This window comes from Melanotaenia boesemani, chromosome 1 (genome assembly GCF_017639745.1).
Source record: "Melanotaenia boesemani isolate fMelBoe1 chromosome 1, fMelBoe1.pri, whole genome shotgun sequence".
Taxonomy (NCBI): Eukaryota; Metazoa; Chordata; class Actinopteri; order Atheriniformes; family Melanotaeniidae; genus Melanotaenia; species Melanotaenia boesemani.
In genome coordinates, this window is record NC_055682.1 from 126,227 (window position 1) to 150,000 (window position 23,774).

At 44.6% G+C, this 23,774-nt stretch overlaps 1 protein-coding gene across 1 annotated transcript in view; it reads right to left on the minus strand.

Annotated features, from left to right (window-relative positions):
• The window catches only part of LOC121639658 (vacuolar protein sorting-associated protein 13C-like), a 271,744-nt gene that overhangs the window by 61,620 nt on the left and 186,350 nt on the right, over positions 1-23,774 (minus strand). Inside the window, 3 exon segments of the mRNA XM_041985039.1 lie at positions 913-1,064; positions 1,066-1,152; positions 3,684-3,810. Of these exon segments, the coding sequence (XP_041840973.1) occupies positions 913-1,064; positions 1,066-1,152; positions 3,684-3,810 (366 nt within the window).

Genomic DNA, 23,774 nt, shown 5'->3' on the forward strand with positions numbered 1-23,774 from the left:
ACGTCACGGTGACCTTGTACGTCATGGTGATCTGTACGCCACGAGTGACCTGAGACGTCAAGGTGACCTGTACGTCACGGTGACCTGAACGTCAGTGGTGATCTGTACGTCCACGGTGACCTGAACGTCACAGGTGACATGTACGTCATGGTGACACTGAACGTCATGGTGATCTGTACGCCACGGTGACCTGAACGTCATGGTGACCTGAACGTCATGGTGACCTGTACGTCATGGTGACCTGTACGTCACGGTGACCTGAACGTCATGTGACCTGTACGTCATGGTGATCTGTACGCCATGGTGACCTGAACGCCATGGTGACCTGAACGCCACGGTGACCTGAACGTCATAATGTGAACGATGTACATCATGGTGACCTGAACGTCATGGTGATCTGTACGCCACGGTGACCTGAAACCGCACACGGGTGACCTGAACGTCATGGTGATCTGTACGCCACGGTGACCTGACGTCATGGTGATCTGTAACGCCATTGTTATCTGAGATCTGTGTGGCAGATAATAAAAGCAAACATTACTAAGAAACAGGCGCTGCAACATGTGGACAATCCCTGAATATTTGTCATTGGATTCGTGCCGGGTTCATATCCGAAACTAGACCTGGTGCCGTGTTTATCTCGTAACTGGACTCGGTGCCCGGGTTCATATAGGAATTGAACTCGGTGCCAGGGTTCATATAGGAATTGAACTCGGTGCTGGTTTAGGAACATGGGGGCGCGTTGTTTAACACCATGTTTATCACCATATGTGATGACAAACATAAAACTTGTGAATGAGTTTCAAGACAGGCACAGAAGGAAACATGGCAGAGAAAGTGGACGGGAGGGTCAGCAACTTCAGCGTGGACTGACTGCATCGGCCGTCCTCTAAAGAGGAAACAGTTGTTTACCTGGTGATGCCAATGTAAGCAACCTCCTGCCGGCTACTGTTGTTGACGAGCGACAGTCCGAGGTTTTGTAGTGACAGCTTCACTTCTTGTTGAACTGCTCCGAGTTCCTCGGCCTGACGAGCCTTTGTCACCACTCCAGTGTCCTCGGTAAAAGAGCAACACTCGCTGCCGCCCATCCAGGAAGGACACCCAGTGGACCATAGGGACTTGTTTGTCATAGGAGAACTGACCCACATCATCCTGAAAGCACAAAAGGCTGATAGTTTAGTCCCACGCTTTAGTAGGGCTGTGCATCTTCACTGGTTCTCGTGATTTGATTACATTATCTGAAGATACTGTATTTTCTAATGATTTTCATTCTCGATTCAACGATGCATCACAATTGCATCCTCAGTTTTCCTTATTACGGCACATTGCGACTTCCTTCATCAAATGAATACAAGTAGTCAGGATAATTATGACTTCCTGTTTATTTCTATTCTATTCTACAGTCATTTAGCAGACGCTTTTTTATCCAAAGCGACTTACATTTTGAGAGTAAGAACAACGCAAGCATGAATTCAAACAAGATGGATGTCATAATTTAGTGGTAGTCAGACTGCTTTGAATCCAGTTGGACCAGGTGCTGTCATGTAGGGCTAGAGCAGTGCATATAATTTTTTTTTTTTTTTTTTCTCTAATTATTTAAAAATATCAATCTGAATGACTGATATATTCGTTACCATTTGCAGTTAGTCCAGAACTCCACAGCACTTAGCTTCTTTGCACTGGCTGGCCTGTACATTTCAGAATTGGTTTTAAAATTTTATTGTTTGTATTTAAAGCTTTAAATTGGACCGGCCCCCCCAGTACAATCATCAACTGCCTCCAAAGTTACACTTCAGCACCGCTTCTCTTTCTGCTCTCGACGAAGGCAGACGCTGCCACTTGTCCCTGTCTTATCTGAGCCTCTCTCTGCATTTCTGTTCTAGATCTGAACGCATCTTCAACCATGGAATTGATCAGCTGGTCTCCTATCAATGCAATTGACCAAATTTATTCAAACCGAAAAAAACAGCGTAGGGGAGCCTGCTTGTCCTGGTGCAAACTTTCACTCAACTCAACTCAACTTTATTTATATAGCCCTTTAAAACAACCACAGCTGAAACAAAGTGCTGTACATAAATGGACAAAGCAACACATAAAGTACAAAAATCAACCAGGAAATAAATAATATCATAAAATATAATAAAATAATTGTTCATTGTTTTAAAAACGGTTTTAAAACAATAAGCAATTTTAAAAGAACAAATATAAACAAATAAAACCAATAAGTAAAACAAACCACTGCACACTAAAACAGGAACAGTCTCATACTGTATCACGGCTGGATATGTGATGGATACCCCTGCTGCAACGACAATAAAGTTTCGTTTCTTTCTTTCTTTCTTTCGTTTCTTTCTTTCTTGGACTCTGGAACTGCCCCTCCAGGTCCGATCTGCCCCACAGTGGACGTTTTAAGTCTCGTCTAAAGACCCACTTTTATTCTTTTCTTCCTGTTTCTGGTTCTGATGGAGGCTTTCCTTCCTGGTAACAATAGTCAGAAGTTGCAGTGGTCTAGTCTTTCTCTATCCCGGTCTTCGGGACCTATTGCATTGTATGTTTTAGAGGCTTCCACACTTTCACACACTTGGCTGCAATGAATGTCTCATTAGCAGCTTCAAAGCTTCCCCTTAGTGGCTGTTTTCCCAACATAAAATAAACATAAAAAAAAAAAAGATGAAAAATAAATGAAAAAAAAAATCAGATTATCAGAGGAGCCTTATACCCATAAAGCTCCTCTTGGCAAAGCAAAATGTGTTCAGCCCAGCACAGGCAGCCAGAACCATCATTCTGCCACCACCGTGCTGACGGACACTTTAAAGAAGAAAAAAATTAGGATGGAGTTATGCAAAAAAGTAGGAGGTGGTGTTACACTTTAGACATCTTTGTAATCGAGATCTGAAGAACAGCGGCGGTGAGTAGTCCCAGGATTGATTCGTGACTCTGGAATGGTCTCCCCAGAAACCTGAATGAACTTAAGTCTCTTTTAAAAAACTCATCTTTCTCATTGCTTTCAACGCCCAGAGAACACCACCATCAGGCTGGGCTTCGTACTACCTTTTCCTTTTCTCTTTTAGGAATAAGAAAAACCTTTGGCTTTTTTGTTGTTTGATGTTTTAGTTTGTATTATTACTTTACCTGTGCAGCACTTTCGGTACATCTTGTATGTGAAAGCGCTATAAAAAATAAAGACGGATTTGATTTAAAAACTGAGCCGCAGGACTCAGACCTGGGTCCTGGGCTCGAAAGTGAGCCAGCTAGCAATAAAAGACGGGAAGCATGTGTTTATGGGGTGGATGCTCAAACGGAAGGGCAATGCACCTCTCCTCATGTTGTTCCTGTAAGTATAAAAAACAGGTTGGAGCCTCTGTAACAGCAGGTTCTGATCCAAGGTATCAGGCTTAGGATCATTGGTTCTAGTTTCTGAAAGCTTCTTTGTTGTTTAACCACAATCTGTTGTAATCTGTTGACATTGATGCACTTGTGTTATGTGAAACTAACAGAATCCAAATGCTTGACATGTGAACAGATTAATCTTCTGTCCTGAAACCTTTAACACCCAGAACACCTTTGCATGAACCAGGGAGGAACAGTTCCACCAAACCTAAGGAAGAAACAGAGCTGCTCAACCTGCGGATTAGTCACACAGACTACTTGTTAACATGACACGTGTTTGATGTAAGTCAGACCTTCAGCAGGTCCAGTTCTCCTGAATTCTCCATGTAGCTCCAGATGAGCATTCGAGGTCCTGCTGGGTCGTCCCACACAAACCGTTTAGCCTCGCCAGGTTTCAGCTCGTGGACCACTGCTGACCCACTGAGGAGGAAACAGCAGATGTTCAGCTTTCAGTAGATGTGATGGGCCAAAATCATCAGTCATGTGAACAGAAAAAAGTCATGTATAAGAAGAATGTGAGAAAAAGCTGATTTCTACAGAACCTTCCAACAAGCTGACCGAGTGCTTAATGTCAGAAACATAGAAATACCAAAAACAGTAAAATAAAGGAAGTATTATCAAAGTAAATATATGAACTACTTATAAATAAATTGGTCTTAAGTCTGGCCTTGAACAGATTTGGACATAAATCGGGTCTTCTTCTGCCTCTGGTTCGGTGACTCTTGGTCATATCGAGATGAAACTTCCAGCTGTGGAATCTGTGAGATGTGAGCTTTCAGTAGAAGTGCCGTTTGTTCGTGTTCATGGGGAAACATCATCTGTGTTTACATGTTTTTCAGACTTTGTGTACCTGGTCTTTTAATTATTGTTGTCTTAACTGTGTTTGTTGGTGATAGAAACGGTTTTACTGAGCTGGTAGCTGAGATTCTGGACTTTCTGTGGACACCACACATGTTTATAGTTACATCTACAGACCTGAAGCTACACCCGGAAACGAGATGTTAACCCTTAACTCCCGGTAGCGGAGACTGCAGGTGCAGAGGTGAAGCTAAACAGTCAAGCTAAGAATGAAAGTTTAGAGAATTTATATCCAGAAATCTGGATAATGAAGCAGTGAAGGTGCATGGATGGAAGTTAGTGTGCATATTGTGAATATTTCCCTCTCCTCACCATCTAGAAGCTGTGAGATTCTAATCCTGCTTTCTGTCTGTTCACCTGATGCTGATATTCATCACATCACAAGCACTGATTTCAGTCAGGGTTGGTCCAGTCAGTTCAGTGAGTTACTGCTTGAGTTTCTGTCTTGGTTTCAGGTTATTGTTTACATTGCTGGTGTGGGGCTCTGTCGTTAGCACCTTCTCTCTACAACCAGTTGAGGCCGTGATGCGGGTCACACCCACTATGTACTGCTCAGGTAACGCTGATAGAGGCAGTTTCAGCCGGTTGCAATCAAGCAAAGTGAGCTCAGCTGTGTCAGCTGCAGGTACTTTACCACACATGGTGAGCTGAAGCATCAGCGAGGCGTCAGCCATTGTGTCAGCCCACGTCGGGTTAAGACCACAAAGGGTAAAGACCTGCGAGTCTACCTGCACAAGTCCACCGAGCAAGGGCACGACCTTAAACCTCCTCACTACTAAATCAACGCACAATGTGCTTCAAACCATCCCTGTCAGACATGGTACAGACCAAGACGTGTCACCAATAGACACCGCAATCCACAAAACCCGTCCTTTCCAATGGCATGAACGTCTGCCACATCCTCTGTTACCTTCGGTCTCTGGAACTGTCAGTCTGCAGTGAACAAAACAGAATTTATCAGTTCATTGATAAATCTCTCAGACATTCAGGTCCTAGCCCTGACTGAGACCTGGATCCGTCCAGAAAACACAGCTACACCAGCTGCCCTTTCTGTCGATACAGAATTTACCCAAACACCTCGCTCAGCTGGACGAGGAGGTGGAACGGGCTTTCATTATTTCTACAAAGTGGAACTTTACCTCTCCATCCTATAACTACCTGCTCATCACCTGCTCATCACCTGAGTATCACCAGTAAAGGTCTCCTACACCCATCACTGCATACATTCTGGTCATTTACCGCCTCCGGGTGGCAGTATAGATGAGTTTGTCTCTGAAATGGACATGATTCTCTCTGACATTCCTGATGACGGCACACCACTAATTGTCATGGGAGACATGAACATTCACATTGGCAAATCACAGGCAACTGGTTCAAACTGGTTCAGACTCCTCCAACACACAAAGCTGGTAATACTCTTGACTTGGTACTGACCAGAAACTGCTCCACAGCCCACCTGTCCGTCACCCCGCTGCACCTCTCAGACCACTTCCTGGTTATATTCTGTCTTCCTTCCTCATGTCAATTAAGCGGCTCCAAAAATGGCGTCCTACCGCAGAAACCTGAGATCCCTCAGACCTACACAGCTGTCTGATGAGGTTTACTCTACCCTCCCTTCCCTTACTGTCTGTTAATGAGGCTACAGAAACACTCTGATCCTCTCTCGCCTCCTCTCTGGACAAACTCTGTCCTCTGGTGTCAAAACCAGCCAGACAAAACCCTCCCAGTCCATGGCTCACAGAGGTTCTAAGGGATCACAGAGCCGGACTCAGGGCTGCAGAAAGAAAGTGGCACAAATCAAAAGAACACACTGACTTGTCTGAGTACCAGAAAAAACCTGAAACTTTCACATCCAGCCTAAAGGTGGCCAAGATAGCCTTTTATCAGAACAAGATCCGCAATGCTCCCAACACACGACATGTTCATGGTGTTTAACTCTCTTCTATCTCCACCACCTGCTCAGCCTCCCACTGTGCTGACTGCAGAAATGTTTGTTTCCTACTTCACTGAAAAGGTCACTACCATCAGTAACCAATTCACTGAGCCGGACCAACTCAGCCTTACCAAACCAGCTACTGGGGCCTCACTCTGCTCCTTCCGCTTTCTAAATGAGGACCAAGTCTCTAAACTTCTAGTCAGCTCAAAACCCACAACCTGTCCTCTTGATCTTGTTCCCTCTGACATCCTGCAGAGCATTTTACCTACAATCAAACCTGCAGTAACCCATATTATCACCTCCTCTCTTAAATCCGGTGTCTTTCCTTCTGCCTTCAAGCAAGCTCGGGTTCCCCCGCTGCTGAAGAAACCCACACTCAACCCAGCCCAGGTTGGAAACTACCGGCCGGTCTCACTGCTTCCATTCGTGTCTAAACTACTAGAGCGTGCCGTCTTCAGTCAGGTCTCACAGTTCCTCCAAGACAACAACCTGTTAGATCCATATCAGTCTGGCTATAGGCAAGGCTGCTCTACTGAAACTGCTCTCCTGTCAGTTACTGATTCCCTACGGGTTGCCAGATCCGCTGGTCAATCCTCAGTCCTTATACTGCTGGACCTGTCTGCTGCCTTTGACACGGTCAACCATCATATACTGTTCTCCAAACTCTTGGAGCTTGGCATCTCAGGATCTGTCCTCTCGTGGTTTACATCCTACCTCACAGGGAGATCCTTCAGAGTATCTTGGCGAGTGGGTGTGTCCAGATCACATGGGCTGACAACAGGGGTGCCTCAGGGCTCGGTGTTTGGCCCTCTTCTCTTTTCACTATACACCTCCTCACTCGGTGCATCATTAGCTCTCATGGTTTCTCCTACCATTGCTATGCAGATGACACTCAGCTTTTCCTTTCTTTCCCACCTGACGACACAACGTCTCAATGCAAATATCAGCATGTTGCTGATGTCTCCGCATGGATGAAGGATCGCCACCTTCAGCTAAATCTGTCCAAGACCGAGCTTATTGTCTTTCCAGCCAATCCTTCTTTACCGCCACAGATAATCGTGCAGCTTGGCTCCATCACGCTTGTGCCTACGTCTTCTACCAGGAATCTTGGTGTCATGGTGGACAACCAGGTGACCTTTAATGACCATGTTGCCTCGGTTTCCCGGTCTTGCCAATTTGCTCTCTACAACATCAGGAGGATCAGACCCTACCTGACTGAACACACGACCCAGCTCCTGGTCCAGGCTCTGGTCATTTCACACATTGACTACTGCAACTCCTTACTGGCTGGGTTAGTAGCTAGAATCTTCTCCTCTGTTGTTCCCCGGTGGTGGAACGATCTACCAAACTCCGTCCGATCCGCAGAGTCCTTATCCACTTTTAAAAGTAAGCTAAAGACTCAGTTGTTTAAGGAGCATTTCCACACTTAGCTTAACTCTTCTACTCAGAATGAGTTAGAAAGATTTGTCCAGATCTTTGGCTCAACCAAGTACTGAAGAAGCTGCTGCACTTATGCCCAAGATGATGTTATGGGATGAAATCGTGATCTTTTATTTAAACAAAATTACTTAGAAAAGAAAAGAAAATTATACGCACTGCCTCTAGCACTACATGACAGCACCTGGTCCAACTGGACTCAAAGCAGTCTATCACTTAATGATGACGTCCATCTTGTTTGAATTCATCCTTGTGTTGTTCTTCCTCTCAAATGTAAGTTGCTTTGGATAAAAGTGTCTGCTAGATGACAGTAGAATAGAATAGAATAGAATAGAACATATTGTTCCTTCTGTGTTTAGAAGGAAGCAGCTTCACAGCTTTAAATTCATCCTGCTGACTTTTTACCTTTTCATCTTTCATCCTTCTTTTCTATTCTATTCTATTCTACTATTCTACAGTCATTTAGCAGACGCTTTTATCCAAAGCGACTTACATTTGAGAGGAAGAACAACACAAGCATGAATTCAAACAAGATGGGACGTCATAATTAAGTGATAGTCAGACCGCTTTTGAGTCCAGTTGGACCCAGGTGCTGTCATGTAGTGCTAGTGCAGTGCATATAATTGTTTTTTTTTTTTTTTTTTTTTTTAATACAGGATCACGATTTCATCACACAATATCAACTAGGTCATAAGTGCATGATTTCATCACATAATATCAACTTGGGCATAAGTGCATGATTTCATCACACAATATCATCTTGGGCATAAGTGCACACAGCTTCTTCAGTACTTGGTTGAGCCAAAAAGCTGGACAAATCTTTCTGACTCATTTAGTTAAGCTAAATGTGGAAATGCTCCTTAAACAACTGAGTCTTTAGCTTGGTCTTAAAAGTGGATACGGACTCTGCGGATCGGACGGAGTTTGGTAGATCGTTCCACCACCGGGGAACAACAGAGGAGAAGAGTCTAGCTACTGATTTTGCGCCACGTTGTGGTGGGAGCACTAGGCGTCTTTCGCTGGTAGAGCGTAAGTTTCGAGAGGGAGTGTAGCTCTGGATTAAGGAGTGAAGGTAGCCCGGAGCCGTTTGGGTTATTGTTTTGTAAGCCAGAAGCAGAGCTTTGAATTTGATGCGTGCTGCAACTGGAAGCCAGTGAAGAGCAATTAGCAGTGGAGTGACATGAGCTCTTTTGGGCTGGTTGAAGACCAGACGTGCTGCTGCGTTCTGAATCATCTGCAGAGGTTTAACTGAGCATGCAGGCAGGCCAGCCAGTAAGGAGTTGCAGTAGTCAATGCGTGAAATGACCAGAGCCTGGACCAGGAGCTGGGTCGTGTGTTCAGTCAGGTAGGGTCTGATCCTTCTGATGTTGTAGAGAGCAAATCGGCAAGACCGGGAAACCGAGGCAACATGATCCTTAAAGGTCAGCTGGTTGTCTACCATGACACCAAGATTCCTGGTAGAAGATGTAGGGACTAGTGTGATTGAGTCTAGCTGCACACTTATCTGTGGTGGTAAAGAAGGACTGGCTGGGAAGACAATAAGCTCAGTCTTGGACAGATTTAGCTGAAGGTGGCGGTCCTTCATCCATGCAGAGATATCAGCAAGGCATGCTGATATTCGCATTGAGACGGTTGTGTCATCAGGTGGGAAAGAAAGGAAAAGCTGAGTGTCATCTGCATAGCAGTGGTAGGAGAAACCATGAGAGCTAATGACTGCACCGAGTGAGGAGGTGTATAGGGAAAAGAGAAGAGGGCCGAGCACCGAGCCCTGAGGCACCCCTGTTGTCAGCCCATGTGATCTGGACACGCCCCCTCGCCAAGATACTTTGAATGATCTCCCTGTGAGGTAGGATGTAAACCACGAGAGGACAGATCCTGAGATGCCAAGCTCTAAGAGTTTGGAGAACAGTATATGATGGTTGACAGTGTCAAAGGCAGCCGACAGGTCCAGCAGTATAAGGACTGAGGATTGACCAGTGGATCTGGCAAGCCGTAGGGAATCAGTAACTGACAGGAGAGCAGTTTCAGTAGAGTGACCTTGCCTATATCCAGATTGATATGGATCTAACAGGTTGTTGTCTTGGAGGAACTGTGAGACCTGACTGAAGACGGCACGCTCTAGTAATTTAGACATGAATGGAAGCAGTGAGACCGGCCGGTAGTTTTCAACCTGGGCTGGGTTGAGTGTGGGTTTCTTCAGCAGTGGGGTAACCCGAGCTTGCTTGAAGGCAGAAGGAAAGACACCGGATTTAAGAGAGGAGTTGATAATATGAGTTACTGCAGATTTGACTGTAGGTAAAATGCTCTGCAGGATGTCAGAGGGAACAGGATCAAGAGGACAGGTTGTGGGTTTTGAGCTGACTAGAAGTTTAGAGACTTCGTCCTCATTTAGAGAGCGGAAGGAGCATAGTGAGGCACCAGTAGCTGGTTTGGTAAGGCTGAGTTGGTCAGGCTCAGTGAATTGGTTACTGATGGTGGCAACCTTTTCAGTGAAGTAGGAAGCAAACATTTCTGCAGTCAGCACAGTGGGAGGCTGAGCAGGTGGTGGAGATAGAAGAGAGTTAAACGCCATGAACAGTTGTCGTGAGTTGGGAGCATTGCGGATCTTGTTCTGATAAAAGGCTATCTTGGCCGCCTTTAGGCTGGATGTGAAAGTTACGAGTTTTTGCTGGTACTCAGACAAGTCAGTGTGCTCTTTTGATTTGCGCCACTTTCTTTCAGCCGCCCTGAGTCCGGCTCTGTGATCCCTTAGAGCCTCTGTGAGCCATGGACTGGGAGGGTTTTGTCTGGCTGGTTTTGACACCAGAGGACAGAGTTTGTCCAGAGAGGAGGCGAGAGAGGAGCAGAGTGTTTCTGTAGCCTCATTAACAGACAGTAAGGAGAAGTCTGAGTGGGAAGGGAGGGTAGAGTAAACCTCATCAGACAGCTGTGTAGGTCTGAGGGATCTCAAGTTTCTGCGGTAGGACACCATTTTTGGAGCCGCTTGATTGAAATGAGGAAGGAAGACAGAGAATTTAACCAGGAAGTGGTCAGAGAGGTGCAGCGGGGTGACAGACAGGTCGGCTGTGGAGCAGTTTCTGGTCAGCACCAAGTCTTTCTCATAAATATGTGATTTTATAAATATATATGAAGAAATATTTTAACTGTTGCTGTTTAAAGAGAAAACTGCTGCTAAACCTGTTTATGTGTTTAGTGCAGGGGTCTGCAGCCTTTCCAATCCAAAGAGACATTTTTCCCTCAGCCAGCTAAATAAAACTCCTTTAGAGACGCAAATGTTACCAGACTTTTCAAAAAGGAAACTTAATATATATTTTAATTAAGAGCCACCATAGGATGTTTGTTATTTTTAAATAACCACATTTTTATTTCCATGTTTAGGTTTTAAAATAAAGAAAAACATAAACTTTTATAAAAAGAGGATAAACAGTATTTCTTCTAAGGGATGTAGATATTTGTGGGAAATGATTTAAAAGAAAAAAAGTCCCTGGTTACCAACCTAAAGACAAGAAAGGTAGATTTTAAAAAATGTTTTAGCCACGTATTTAGAGGCATTGTGGAAGGTCCAGAGTCGCAGGTTGGAGACCCCTGATGTTTGTAAACCAAAATTTACTGTATTTTCTTTATATAGCTGTAGGCCTTCTTTTAAAGGAAAGAGACATTTTGATCGCAACAATGCGATTAATCGCGATTGTATATATATATATATATATATATATGTGTGTGTGTGTGTATTTTAGGGTTTTCACTCGTGCCATTTCTTGCCCTGTACTTCTGCACTAAACGTTATTTATTTTTAAAGTTATTTATTTATCACTTTTTTTTGTTTTAACGTGTCCTTTCCAGCATCATAGCAGCAAAATGATAATCTGGTTGCTGTATCGTGCTGAACAAATTTGCTCTGCCAAGGGGAGGCCTATGGGTAAGGCTCCTCTTGATAATCTGATTAACTGATTTATTTATTTACTTTGAATCATGGAATCTATGTAATCTTGCTGGACCTGACCAGAGGGGACAGAAAAAGATGGAAAATAGCAAAAAGAGCAAAAGGGAAAGAAGAAAGGAGACAAAAAGATCACAGACAGAAGGAAACGATCCTTCAATCCACACCATCACCAGACAACAAACTGTTACACCTGTACATGAACACACCAGAAAATTTCCTACAACTTTTACAAAAGCAGAAACACACACACAGAAAAACAGGGCTGCCAGTCATTAAGAGTTTTTAAATAATAACCAAATCAAAAAGACATAACAGCAACCAGATACTAACTCACAGGAAAAAGAAAAAGAAGAATTATCTCTTAGTATAAAAACCCACTGGACACCTCAGTGACTGTGTCAGCATGCAGAGGATGAGGAAGAGGAGTGATCAGTGACGAAGAGTGGTGAGTGAGATCATGCAAATGCGACCACGCCTCCACGGAGGTCAGACGCAAACCAGGGCCAGAGACCCGGGCCCTCAGCAGCAGCCCCAGAGCACCAACCTAAACTACCCCACCACGAAGACGACTCCAGCCCCACCCGAAGGGCGGCAGAGGAGAGCCCCAGCAAGAGCCCCCCACGGTCTTGGGGCACAGGTCCCAGTGGGCCAAGATCAGCAGCCGCCAGCCCCGCCAGGGACCGGCCACCCAGGGCAGCCCAAGCGAAGGGTCCAGGAGCCCAGAGGGCCCCCACCCCACCCACCAAAGGCAGAGGGCCAGCAACAACAAGATTAAGATGGCGGCGCGCATGGATGCAGCGGCTTACGGCTCCCCATTCCAGTGCTCTTTTCTCTTTCTTTTTCTGTCCTTTTTCTGTCTTTTGTGCACGACTGGCCGTGCGAACATCCCGTACACCCGTCAGATGCTTTTGGATATCGGATACCAACACCAGATATCTATTTCGAGTGACTTCCACCACACGCACAACATCCCAGACGACATAGCGAGACCACCGGACTCTCCGTGGATTGTTATCGGGTCTGGAAGGCGGCGCAGACGGAGGAGGGAGAGGAAGCAGAAGCGGGGCTGCAGGTCCGGCGTTATGCTACGGCTAAGAAAACAACCTCACAAGCCACCTCTTCCGAGCCTGTACCTGTCCAACGCCAGATCCCTGGTACATAAAACGGACGACCTGGAATTACTACTCGCTGGAAACCGCTACGTCCGGGACTGTTGTGTACTGATCATCACTGAAACCTGGCTTCACCCGGACATACCCGATGCTAGCGTGCAGCTAGCAGGCCGAACTCTGCTACGCTGGGACAGGACTGAGGACTCCGGTAAGAGCAGAGGAGGGGGGCTCTGTATCTATGTGCACGATAACTGGTGTAACAACGGGACAATCATAGACCAACACTGTTGTCCGGACATAGAGTACATGTCTGTTAGATGTCGGCCTTTTTTTCTGCCGAGAGAGCTGTCTGTTGTTATCGTCACAGCGGCGTATGTGCCACCCGACGCCAGTGTAAACACGGCGCTCTCTCTCCTGCTGAACGCCATAAACGAACAACAGCGGGCTCATCCCAACGGTGTTCACATTATTGCAGGGGACTTTAATAAGGCCAACTTAAAGACTGTACTCCCGAAGTTCTACCAGCATGTTAAGTGTGCTACAAGGGGGGAGAACACCCTGGATCATGTCTACACTAACATCAAGCATGCATACAGGGCCGTACCCCTCCCCCACCTCGGACAGTCAGACCATCTTTCCCTCCTGCTTCCCCCAGCCTACACTCCCCTCAGACGTAGGAACAGGCCCACCACAAAAACTGTAACAACCTGGCCTGAAGATGCCCTCGCCAAACTCCAAGACTGTTTCCAACAGACAGACTGGGACATCTTTGAACAACAGGAGCTGGAGACACTCACAGGAACGGTACTGGACTATATTCAGTTCTGTATCGGGAATGTGACTGTGGACAAAACCATCAGGGCTTTCCCTAACCAGAAACCCTGGATGACCAGCCAGGTCCGCGCACTCCTCAGAGCCCGGGACGCTGCCTTCAGGTCAGGGGACAGAGCACTGTATAGTGCTGCTCGTGCTGACCTGAAAAGAGGCATAAAAAGAGCCAAGGCGGACCACAGGATGCGCATAGAGTCCCACCTGTCCAGCAACAACACTCGGGAGGTGTGGCGGGGCATACAGGACATCACTAACTTCAGAGGTTGTGATGTGTCGACAGCAGATCAGAGCGCAACACTGGCAGAGGAGCTAAACTGCTTCTTTGCCCGGTTCGACTCTCAGCAGCATGCATCTGCTCCAACCATGCCCCCACCCCCACCCACACCGACACCCCCCACAGGCTCCCCGCACCACCCCACTCACCATCCAGGAGCACGATGTCAGACGGGTGCTCCTGGCGGTGAACACCAAGAAGGCTACTGGCCCAGACGGAGTACCTGGCAAGGTGCTCAGAGCGTGCGCCCACCAGCTCGCCCCCACCCTTACCAGGATCTTCAACCTCTCCCTGGCTCAGGCAGTCATCCCACACTGCCTCAAATCCTCCACAATTGTCCCGGTGCCGAAGAAATCTCCCATCACCAGCCTGAACGATTACCGACCGGTGGCCCTCACTCCGGTAATCATGAAGTGCTTTGAGAGACTTGTTCTTCAGCACATCAAGGACCATCTCCCCCCAGACTTCGACTCCCACCAGTTCGCATACCGCGCGAACAGATCCACTGAGGACGCCATAGCTGTAGCTCTTCACTCTGCGCTGAACCACCTGGAGCAGCAGCAGAGCTACGTCCGGATGCTCTTTGTGGATTACAGTTCTGCGTTCAACACAATAATCCCGGACAGATTATGCACAAAACTGGACACTGTTGGCCTCCCCCTCTCACATGTGCCTGGATAAAGGACTTCCTAACAGACCGACCCCAGACTGTGAGACTAGGTCCCCACGTCTCCTCCACCCGCATGCTGAGCATCGGCTCCCCACAGGGCTGTGTGCTGAGCCCCCTCCTGTACTGCCTCTACACCCATGACTGCAGGCCGGCCCACAATGACAACCTCATTGTCAAGTTCGCTGACGACACTACAGTGGTCGGACTCATCTCCGGGGGTGATGAGGCTGCCTACAGGGAGGAGATCCTGAAGCTGGCTGCTTGGTGTTCTGAGAACAACCTCGCTCTCAACACCAAGAAAACCAGGGAGATCATCATCGACTTCAGGAGGTTCAGCACAGACCCAGCCCCCCTCTACATAAATGGCGGTGTGTGTGGAGAGGGTCCACACCATCAGGTTTCTTGGCGTCATCATCTCGGCCGACATCTCCTGGTCAGAGAACATCACGTCAATCACCAAGAAGGCTCAGCAGCGGCTACACTTCCTGAGAGTCCTCAGGAGGCACCAACTGAACTCCAACCTGCTGCTGACCTTCTACCGCTCATCCATTGAGAGCCTGCTGACATACTGCATCACAGTGTGGTACGGCAGCTGCACTGTAGCAGACAAGGAGAGGCTACAGAGAGTGGTAAAGACAGCACAGAAGATCATTGGCTGCCCTCTCCCCTCCCTGACGGACATTTACACCTCCCGCTGCCTCAGCAGAGCCAGAAACATCATAAATGACAGCTCCCACCCTGGCTCTGATCTGTTTGCCCTGCTGCCTTCTGGGAGGCGCTACAGGTGCATCAGGACTAAAACAAACAGACTCAAAAACAGTTTCTTTCCAAAAGCAATAACTGCCCTGAACTCCTGTAGGACTTCAAATCTGAAATACGCTGGACACTAACAACATATGTGCAATACATTCTGTCACATGACATGTACAACATATCATGATCCGTGCAATAATACTTTGAACGTGCAATATATTTTTTTTCAGACATAGACATCATACTTATATCTGCAAATAACTAGAGTGTGCACATCTGTTTTATTTCTGTAAATATTTTATAACTTAGATCTTTTATTTATTATTTATTTCTATACTGCTCTCTTTGCACTGACACTGGGGATGGCTTAATCTCGTTGTACATGTGTATAATGACAATAAAAGGCATTCTATTCTATTCTAGGCATTCTATTCTATTCTAACATGCCTAGGAGGACCAGGCCCCCAGACAAACAGCCGGCGTAGGCCAGGACACACCCCGATGTTCCAGCCGCACACCCTGGGAACCAGGGCGCCACCTATCCCTTCCCGCCACCCCCCACCTACTCTAATCTGCACCCTATCTAACCCCACACTCACACCCTCCCCTGTGCCGTACCCACAAGCACTCACCATCACACAGTTACGTCACACATAACCCACCCACCATGCCCCGTGGGGGACACCCCAGGCGGACCAGAGGACGGCAAGCCCCAAGACCCCCCCCAGCACTCACACCTGACCCAGCACCCACAGAACCAACAGCCCACTAGCGCAGCCACCTCGGGTCCCAGCCCCTGGGCAAACACCTCCCCCCACTCGCCCCCAGCACACCCAGGAGGAACAGGGATGTGAGAGGTCCCCATTATCCTCTCTCCCCGCTCCTGACTGTTTATGTAGTGTGTGTTATTTGAAATTAAAATTGAGGGGCTGTGACCGCAATGTGCCAAGAGCCAGGCCACCTAAGTGGCTCCGCCTGACATGCACCGCATAACACGCCCTCCAAGAGTTGTTTGTGTGTTGTGTTTCTTGTGTTTTGGTGTCTAAATGCAATTCAAACTGAGAGGCGAGGGGTGCATCCAAGGAGACAACTGAATGGCCCCCTCCACGCCGCATGGCGTGCATGCCTCCTAAATTCCTACGTGTGTGTGTAAGAAAGAGAGAGAGCGGGGAAGAAGAGGGCTCTGGGGATGTAAGTCCGAATGGGAAGAGAACCTCCCTCCAGATGGTGAGCTGCTAGCAGCACTAGGCACCCCTGTTCACCAGGATGCCCCCCAGGACAAGACAGGCCAGAGGCAGCCGCCCCCCGCGACAAGGCCACGCAGGAATTGCAGTCAACGAGCTGCCACCGACCCCAGAAGACACCCACCCACCAGACACCCAGGGGGGAAGGAGTGGAGCGGAAGGAGAATAGCAGGAGAGCCCAGATCCACGGCGCACCTCGGAGGGAGGGGGGACCACCCCCAGGCACCAGAGCCCAGCCTGCCCAGAATAGCCTGGCCGCCCGGCCCAGGGCCGATGCCCACCGACCTGTGGCCTCACCCCCCACCACGAGGCGACTCCCAACCGCTGGCCCCTACAGCCCCCGACAGGGCCGGACCCAGAGCCACCGCCATTGCAGAGCAACCTGGCCCACACCACAGGAAAACATGAAGAGCCTGCAACCACCAGTCACTCCCAGCCATTTTCTAGCCCCCAAAGCAACAAGGTCACAGTCCTCCACCTACACTAAGTGATGGAACTAAGCACAGGGGACCAGAGGGAATGAGATTCAGCTAAATAGTTCTTTGAGGAGGCAGACATTGTCTCACTACTGATGTGGTCAACTAAGAGATTCCTAAACTGCTGAATACACAGATTATTTTTGGTTTTCCAGTTCACAAGGATAGTTTTCTTTGCGATGCATAATGCTGTGTGTATCATGTGTGCAGAGTTAATTGCCATATTAATGTCACCCAAGTCACCTAGTAGACATAGTGCGGGGATTGTAGGAATATTACATTTAAACCATGTTGACATGTCCACACATACCTGAAGCCAGACCCTGCAGACAGGTGTGCAGGACCACAAGGCATGGAGATAGTTGTCAGGTGTGTTTTCATTGCAGTGTGTGCAGATGTTTGATTGTGACAGACCCATCCTGAACATCCTTTGTCCTGTATAATGAGTTCTATGCAGAATTTTGAATTGTATTAGTTGCATATTTGAATTCTTAGTCATTTTAAAGGTGTTTAAACATATTTGTGACCATTTATCTTTATTAAAGTTACTGGATAAGTCACCCTCCCATTTTGAAGTTTGAAGACAGATTGAGTCTTCTAGTTTGGATAATAGTCTATATGTTTTTGATAATAGCTTTGGGGCATTGAGATTCATGAATTCTGCCACCCTAATAGGTAGCTGTAAGTTTAATTGATTAATGGTATATTTTTTACATATAATAGATTTAAGCTGGTGATATTCTAAAAATGTTTTGCTACTGATTCCATATTGTGAAGTGAGAATATTAAATGATAAGAAGTTTCCATTTTCCATTATATGTTCTGTTTTATTCCTTTATTTTTTCATTGAGTGAAGTTAAACAGCTTTTTGTTTTGCAGGATGTCAGGGTTGTTCCAGAGGGGTGTAAACTTACATGGAAAAAGTGAGGATTTGGTTATTTTTAGAAATTCCCACCAAGCCACTAAAGAGGAACTGATATTGATGCTTTTAAAACACTTATGTGTTTTGATGGTTGAGCCGATGAATGGCAGATCAGAGATAAACACATCCTCACACAATGCTTGCTCTACATCTAACCATGGTTCATCCAGACTGCTAGGTTTAAGCCATTTGGAGATATACTGCAGCTTGTTAGCTAAGAAAACATGATAAAAGTATGGTAGCTCCAATCTATCTTTAGTCTGTTGTAAAGTTTTTAGACTGATACGTGATAGCTTGTTTTTCCATAAAAATTTAGATATATGTGAGTCCAGTGACTTAAACCAGCTGGAGGATGGTTTAGTGGGTATCATTGAAAACAGGTAGTTTACTTTAGAACCATCATTTTAACTGTGGCAACCCTCCCCATGAGTGATATGGGTAAGTGCCTCCACCGTGAGAGATCATCCTCTATTGCTTTAAGTAGCTGGACATAATTTAGCTTTGTTAGTTCTGATAACCTGGGGGAAATGTTTATGCCTAGATATCTAATGTTTCCAGACTGTATTGTAGTATTGGGTATGTTTTGTAGGACACAGTTAATGGGCATAATAATAGTCTTAGACCAGTTAATAGAGTAGTCAGATATTGATGAGAATGTGTTAATAAGTGTGATTGTCTGGGGGAGAGACGTCGGTGAGTTCTGGAGAAAAGTAATACGTCATCAGCATAAAGACTTATCTTGTGTTCTATATTTTTGGCATGGATTCCTTTAATCTCTTTATTTTGTCTTATGGCAGCAGCTAGGGGTTCAATAAAAATAGCAAAGAGTGATGGAGAAAGCGGGCAGCCCTGTCTGGTTCCTCTCTGCAAACAGAAGCTTGGAGAAGTTTGATCATTGGTCTTCACACATGCATTTGGGTTGTTATATAATATTTTATCCAATCTATGAAAGATGACCCAAACCGAAATTTGTTTAACGTTGCAAATAAAAATTTCCAGTTTACTCGTTCAAATGCTTTTTCTGCGTCTAAAGAAATGACTGTGGATTCCAGGTTATGTAGAGTAGAATAATCTATGATGTTAATTAATCTACGCATGTTAGTAGAGGAATGTTTACCTTTAATAAAGCCTGTTTGGTCAGGATGTATTATTAGAGGGGTTATTTTTTCTATTCTTCAGGCCAAAGCTTTGCTAATTATTTTAAGATCTACATTTATTAGTGAAACTGGACGGTAACTGGATGGAAGTGTCGGGTCTTTACCTGGTTTTAATAGTACAGTAATATTGGCTAGGTTCATATTTGAAGGTATTTTTTGTTTTTCTCTTATTTCTAATATCATATTGTAGAAAGTGGGTGCCAGCATTGTCCAGAATTCTTTGTAGAATTCTGCTGGGTAAACATCTGGACCTGGGTCATCTGGACCTGGATCAGGACCCTGTGGACCTGGAGCTTTATTGTTGGGCATATGCTGGAGAGCTTCTTGGAGTTCGCCGACTGAAAGAGTTGAATCCAGGGTTATTTTATCTTCATGTTTTAATTTTGGAAGATTGATGTTACTAAGAAATTGATCAATATTGTCATCTGTTGTAGTTAGTTGTGATGTATATAATGTTTTATAGAATTCTTTGAAAGTGTTATTTATCTTGTCAGGGTCGTGGCTGATGTTTCCTTCTGGATCTCTGACAGAGGAGATGGTTGTTTTCTCCTTGTTTGTTTTTAACTGATTAGCCAGGAACCTTCCAGATTTGTTGCCATGCTCAAAATTCTCCAAACGAAGTCTTTGCATCAAGAATTGCGTCTTTTTATCTATTATTTCATTAAATTCAAGTTTAGCTTTCCTTATAGCATTTAGTGTGTGCTCTTCTGGGGAGACATAGTAAGCTCCTCTAAGGATTTAATTCTGAGTTCTAACTCTGAAATTCTCAAAGTTTCCTTCTTTTTCTTACGAGAAGAAAAGGAAATTATTTTCCCTCTCATTACTGCTTTTCCTGCTTCCCAAAGAACACACGCTGAAGTTTCTGGCAAGTCGTTATTTTCTAGATATAAGGACCATTCTCTTTTAAAGTAGCTGATAAACTCAGGATCTTTAAGTAATGACGTATTAAATCTCCAGTTTCTAGTTGCTGGTTTATTGCTCTTACTTCTCAGAGTGAATGATACTGGTGCGTGATCACTAATGCTAATAGGATGGATTCTGATTTCTGACATGTCATTCATCAGCGAGCTGCTAGTTAAGAAATAATCTAATCTAGAATAGGAATGGTGGACTGAAGAGAAGAAGGTGTATTCTCTTAGTGTGGGATGGTGAGAGCGCCAAGCATCACAGAGACCAAAATCCTTCATGTACTGTTTTACAGTTTCTGAGGATTTCCAGACTCGATGAGCTCCTGTGGTACTTTGTTTGTCCAGTATAATGTTAAAATCACCTCCTATAATTAGTGTGTTATCTGAGTGACCATAGAGGCGAAGAGGGAGTGAAAGAAGGAGGATCATCTACATTTGGACCAGATATATTTACAATACATAACTTAACATTTTTAATAGATAATGTAACTATTATAAATCTGCCTTCTGGATCTATGATTGTATTAACTATATCAAAATTTAACCTTCTATTAATAAGAGTTGCTGCTCCTCTCTGCCTAGAATTATAACAAGCTGAATACACGTGTGGAAACTGGGTTGTTGAGAGAAGATCTATTGTTGAGTTTGATAAATGAGTTTATTTTTAAGTAAACATTATTTAGTTTTAACTAAACGTTAATTTTATACTAAACATTAGTTTTAACTAAACATTTAGTTTTAACTAAACGTTATTATTTTTCAACTAAAAGTTATTTATTTTTACTAACATTCTTTTAAACTAAACGTTTATTTTTAACCAAACCTTATTTATTTTTAACTAAACGTTTTTATTGTCCTGGTAGGGCACTGAGGTTGGAAAATCAACTGAGGAGTTATCCTGAGGACTCGGATAGTCACTCGGGGAGACAGAGCTTTTTCCGTGGTGGCGTCAAAACTTTGGAATGGACTTCCTCTCTCTGTGAGGTCTGCCAAAGATCTGAACAATTTTAAATGTCTTTTGAAAACTTTTCTCTTTACTTTGGCTTTTAACCCTAGAGAGCAGGATCATTAGGCTAGGTCTTTTAATTTAATTAGGGTCCGAGCCATACAAAGTATGGCGAGGCCCTATTGTTCCTGAAATGTTTATTATTATACTTCTCCTAAGAGCTTTGAGGCCTAATTTGACCCCCTAAACACCCATGAAAAGTTGTGAAACTTGGCACACACATCAAGCCCGGTGAAAATCGCGACATTCTAAGGTCCGCATACACTTCAATACAAAATTGGCTCAACAGCGCCACCTACACACCCCAAAAAATCCCCAAATGAATGGGGTCCCAAAACTCTACTTCGACGTAGGAACACGAAACTCGGCACACACGTGTACCACCTCGACTGGAGCAAAAAAGTCAATGAAACACCTGTTGCCATGAAAACGGTGTGCCCGCCATCTTGGCGTGTGCGGCCATTTTTGGCCATTTTTCTGCACTTTACACACATCGTATTTGAACGAACTAGTCTGAGGGGATTCGTGCGATTGACTCCAAACTTGGTGGGAAGCTTCCTGACAAGTTGGGGACCAAACACTATTCAAATCTTTCTAATAGCAGAAAGCGTGTTACCGTGGCAACCGACGGAAAATGACCTTCTCTCCATGAAACAAGGTTCGCTCATATCTCCATAGAAATAGATGGGATCTGCACCAAACTTTACAGTATTCATACGTGTAACACCCCAAGTCCAGCAAAGAAGTCATTCGAACACCTGTTGCCATGGCAACGGGGTGCCCGCCATCTTGGATTTCATTGACATTTGAACGAACTAGTCTGAGGGGATTCGTGCCACTGACTCCAAACTAGGTGGGAAGCTTCCTGACAAGTTGGGGACCAAACGCTATTCAAATCTTTCTAATAGCAGAAAGCGTGTTACCGTGGCAACTGACGGAAAATGACCTTGCCAAGAAACACGGTTTGCTCATATCTCCATAGGAAAACATGGGAACTTCACGAAAGTTCAAAGTATTCATATGTGTAACACCCCAAGTCCAGCAAAGAAGTCAATTGAACACCTGTTGCCATGACAACCGACGGAAAATGACCTTCTCGCCATGAAACACGGTTTGCTCATATCTCCATAGGAATACATGGGAACTGCACCAAACTTGACAGGATTCATACAGGTTGGGTCCTTAACGCATTACACCACCTGTTGCCATGGCAACCGACGGAAAATGACCTTCTCGCCATGAAACACGGTTTGGTCATATCTCCATAGAAATACATGGGAGCTCCACCAAAGTTCACAGTATTCATACCTGTGACACCCCAAGTCCAGCAAAGAAGTCAATCGAACACCTCTTGCCATGGCAACGGGGTGCCCGCCATCTTGGATTTCATTGACATTTGAACGAACTAGTCCGAGGGGATTCGTGCGACTCACTTGGTGGGAACCTTCTTGACAAGTTGGGGACCAAACGCTATTCAAATCTTTCTAATAGCAGAAAGCATGTTACCGTGGCAACCGACGGAAAATGACCTTCTCGCCATGAACCACGGTTCGCTCATATCTCCATAGAAATAGATGGGATCTGCACCAAACTTCACAGTATTCATACGTGTAACACCCCAAGTCCAGCAAAGAAGTCATTCGAACACATGTTGCCATGGCAACGGGGTGCCTGCCATCTTGGATTTCATTGACATTTGAACGAACTAGTCTGAGGGGATTCGTGCCACTGACTCCAAACTAGGTGGGAAGCTTCCTGACAAGTTGGGGACCAAACGCTATTCAAATCTTTCTAATAGCAGATGGCGTGTTACCATGGCAACCGACGGAAAATGACCTTGCCAAGAAACACGGTTTGCTCATATCTCCATAGGAATACATGGGATCTTCACCAAAGTTCACAGGATTCATATGTGTAACACCCCAAGTCCAGCAAAGAAGTCAATTGAACACCTGTTGCCATGGCAACCGACGGAAAATGACCTTCCCGCCATGAAACACAGTTTGCTCATATCTCCATAGGAATACATGGGAACTGCACCAAACTTGACAGGATTCATACAGATTGGGTCCTTAACGCATTACAACACCTGTTGTCATGGCAACATCGGGTGGCGGGGTCCAGGCCGCTCGGACCCGATGGATGCCGCTTGCGGCTTTAATTATATTTTTATCTGTTATTTTATTGTTTTAAACTGCTTGTTTTACTATGATTTGATGTTTTATTCGTTGTCATTTTATCTGTACAGCACCTTCGGTTCCCCAGAGTATGAGAAGGTGCTATGTAAATAAAGGTTGATTAATTGATTGATTGTTAACTAAAAATTATTTATTTTTAACTAAACGTTTTTTATTTTTAACTAAACTTTCTTATTTTTAACTAAATGTTATTTATTTTTAACTAAAAGTTTTTTATTTTTAACTAAACTTTCGTATTTTTAACTAAATGTTATTTATTTTTAACTAAACGTTTTAATTTTTAACTAAACTTTCTTATTTTTAACTAAATGTTATTTATTTTTAACTAAACTTTCTTATTTTTAACTAAATGTTATTTATTTTTAACTAAACCTTTTTTATTTTTAACTAAACTTTCTTATTTTTAACTAAATGTTATTTATTTTTAACTAAACGTTTTTTATTTTTAAACTAACTTTCTTATTTTTAACTAAATGTTATTTATTTTTACCTAAACGTTTTTTATTTTTAAACTAAACTTTCTTATTTTTAACTAAATGTTATTTATTTTTAACTAAACATTTTTTAATTTTAAACTAAACTTTCTTATTTTTAATTAAACTTTATTTTTAACTAGATGTTATTTATTTTTAACTAAAGGTTATTTATTTCTAACTAAA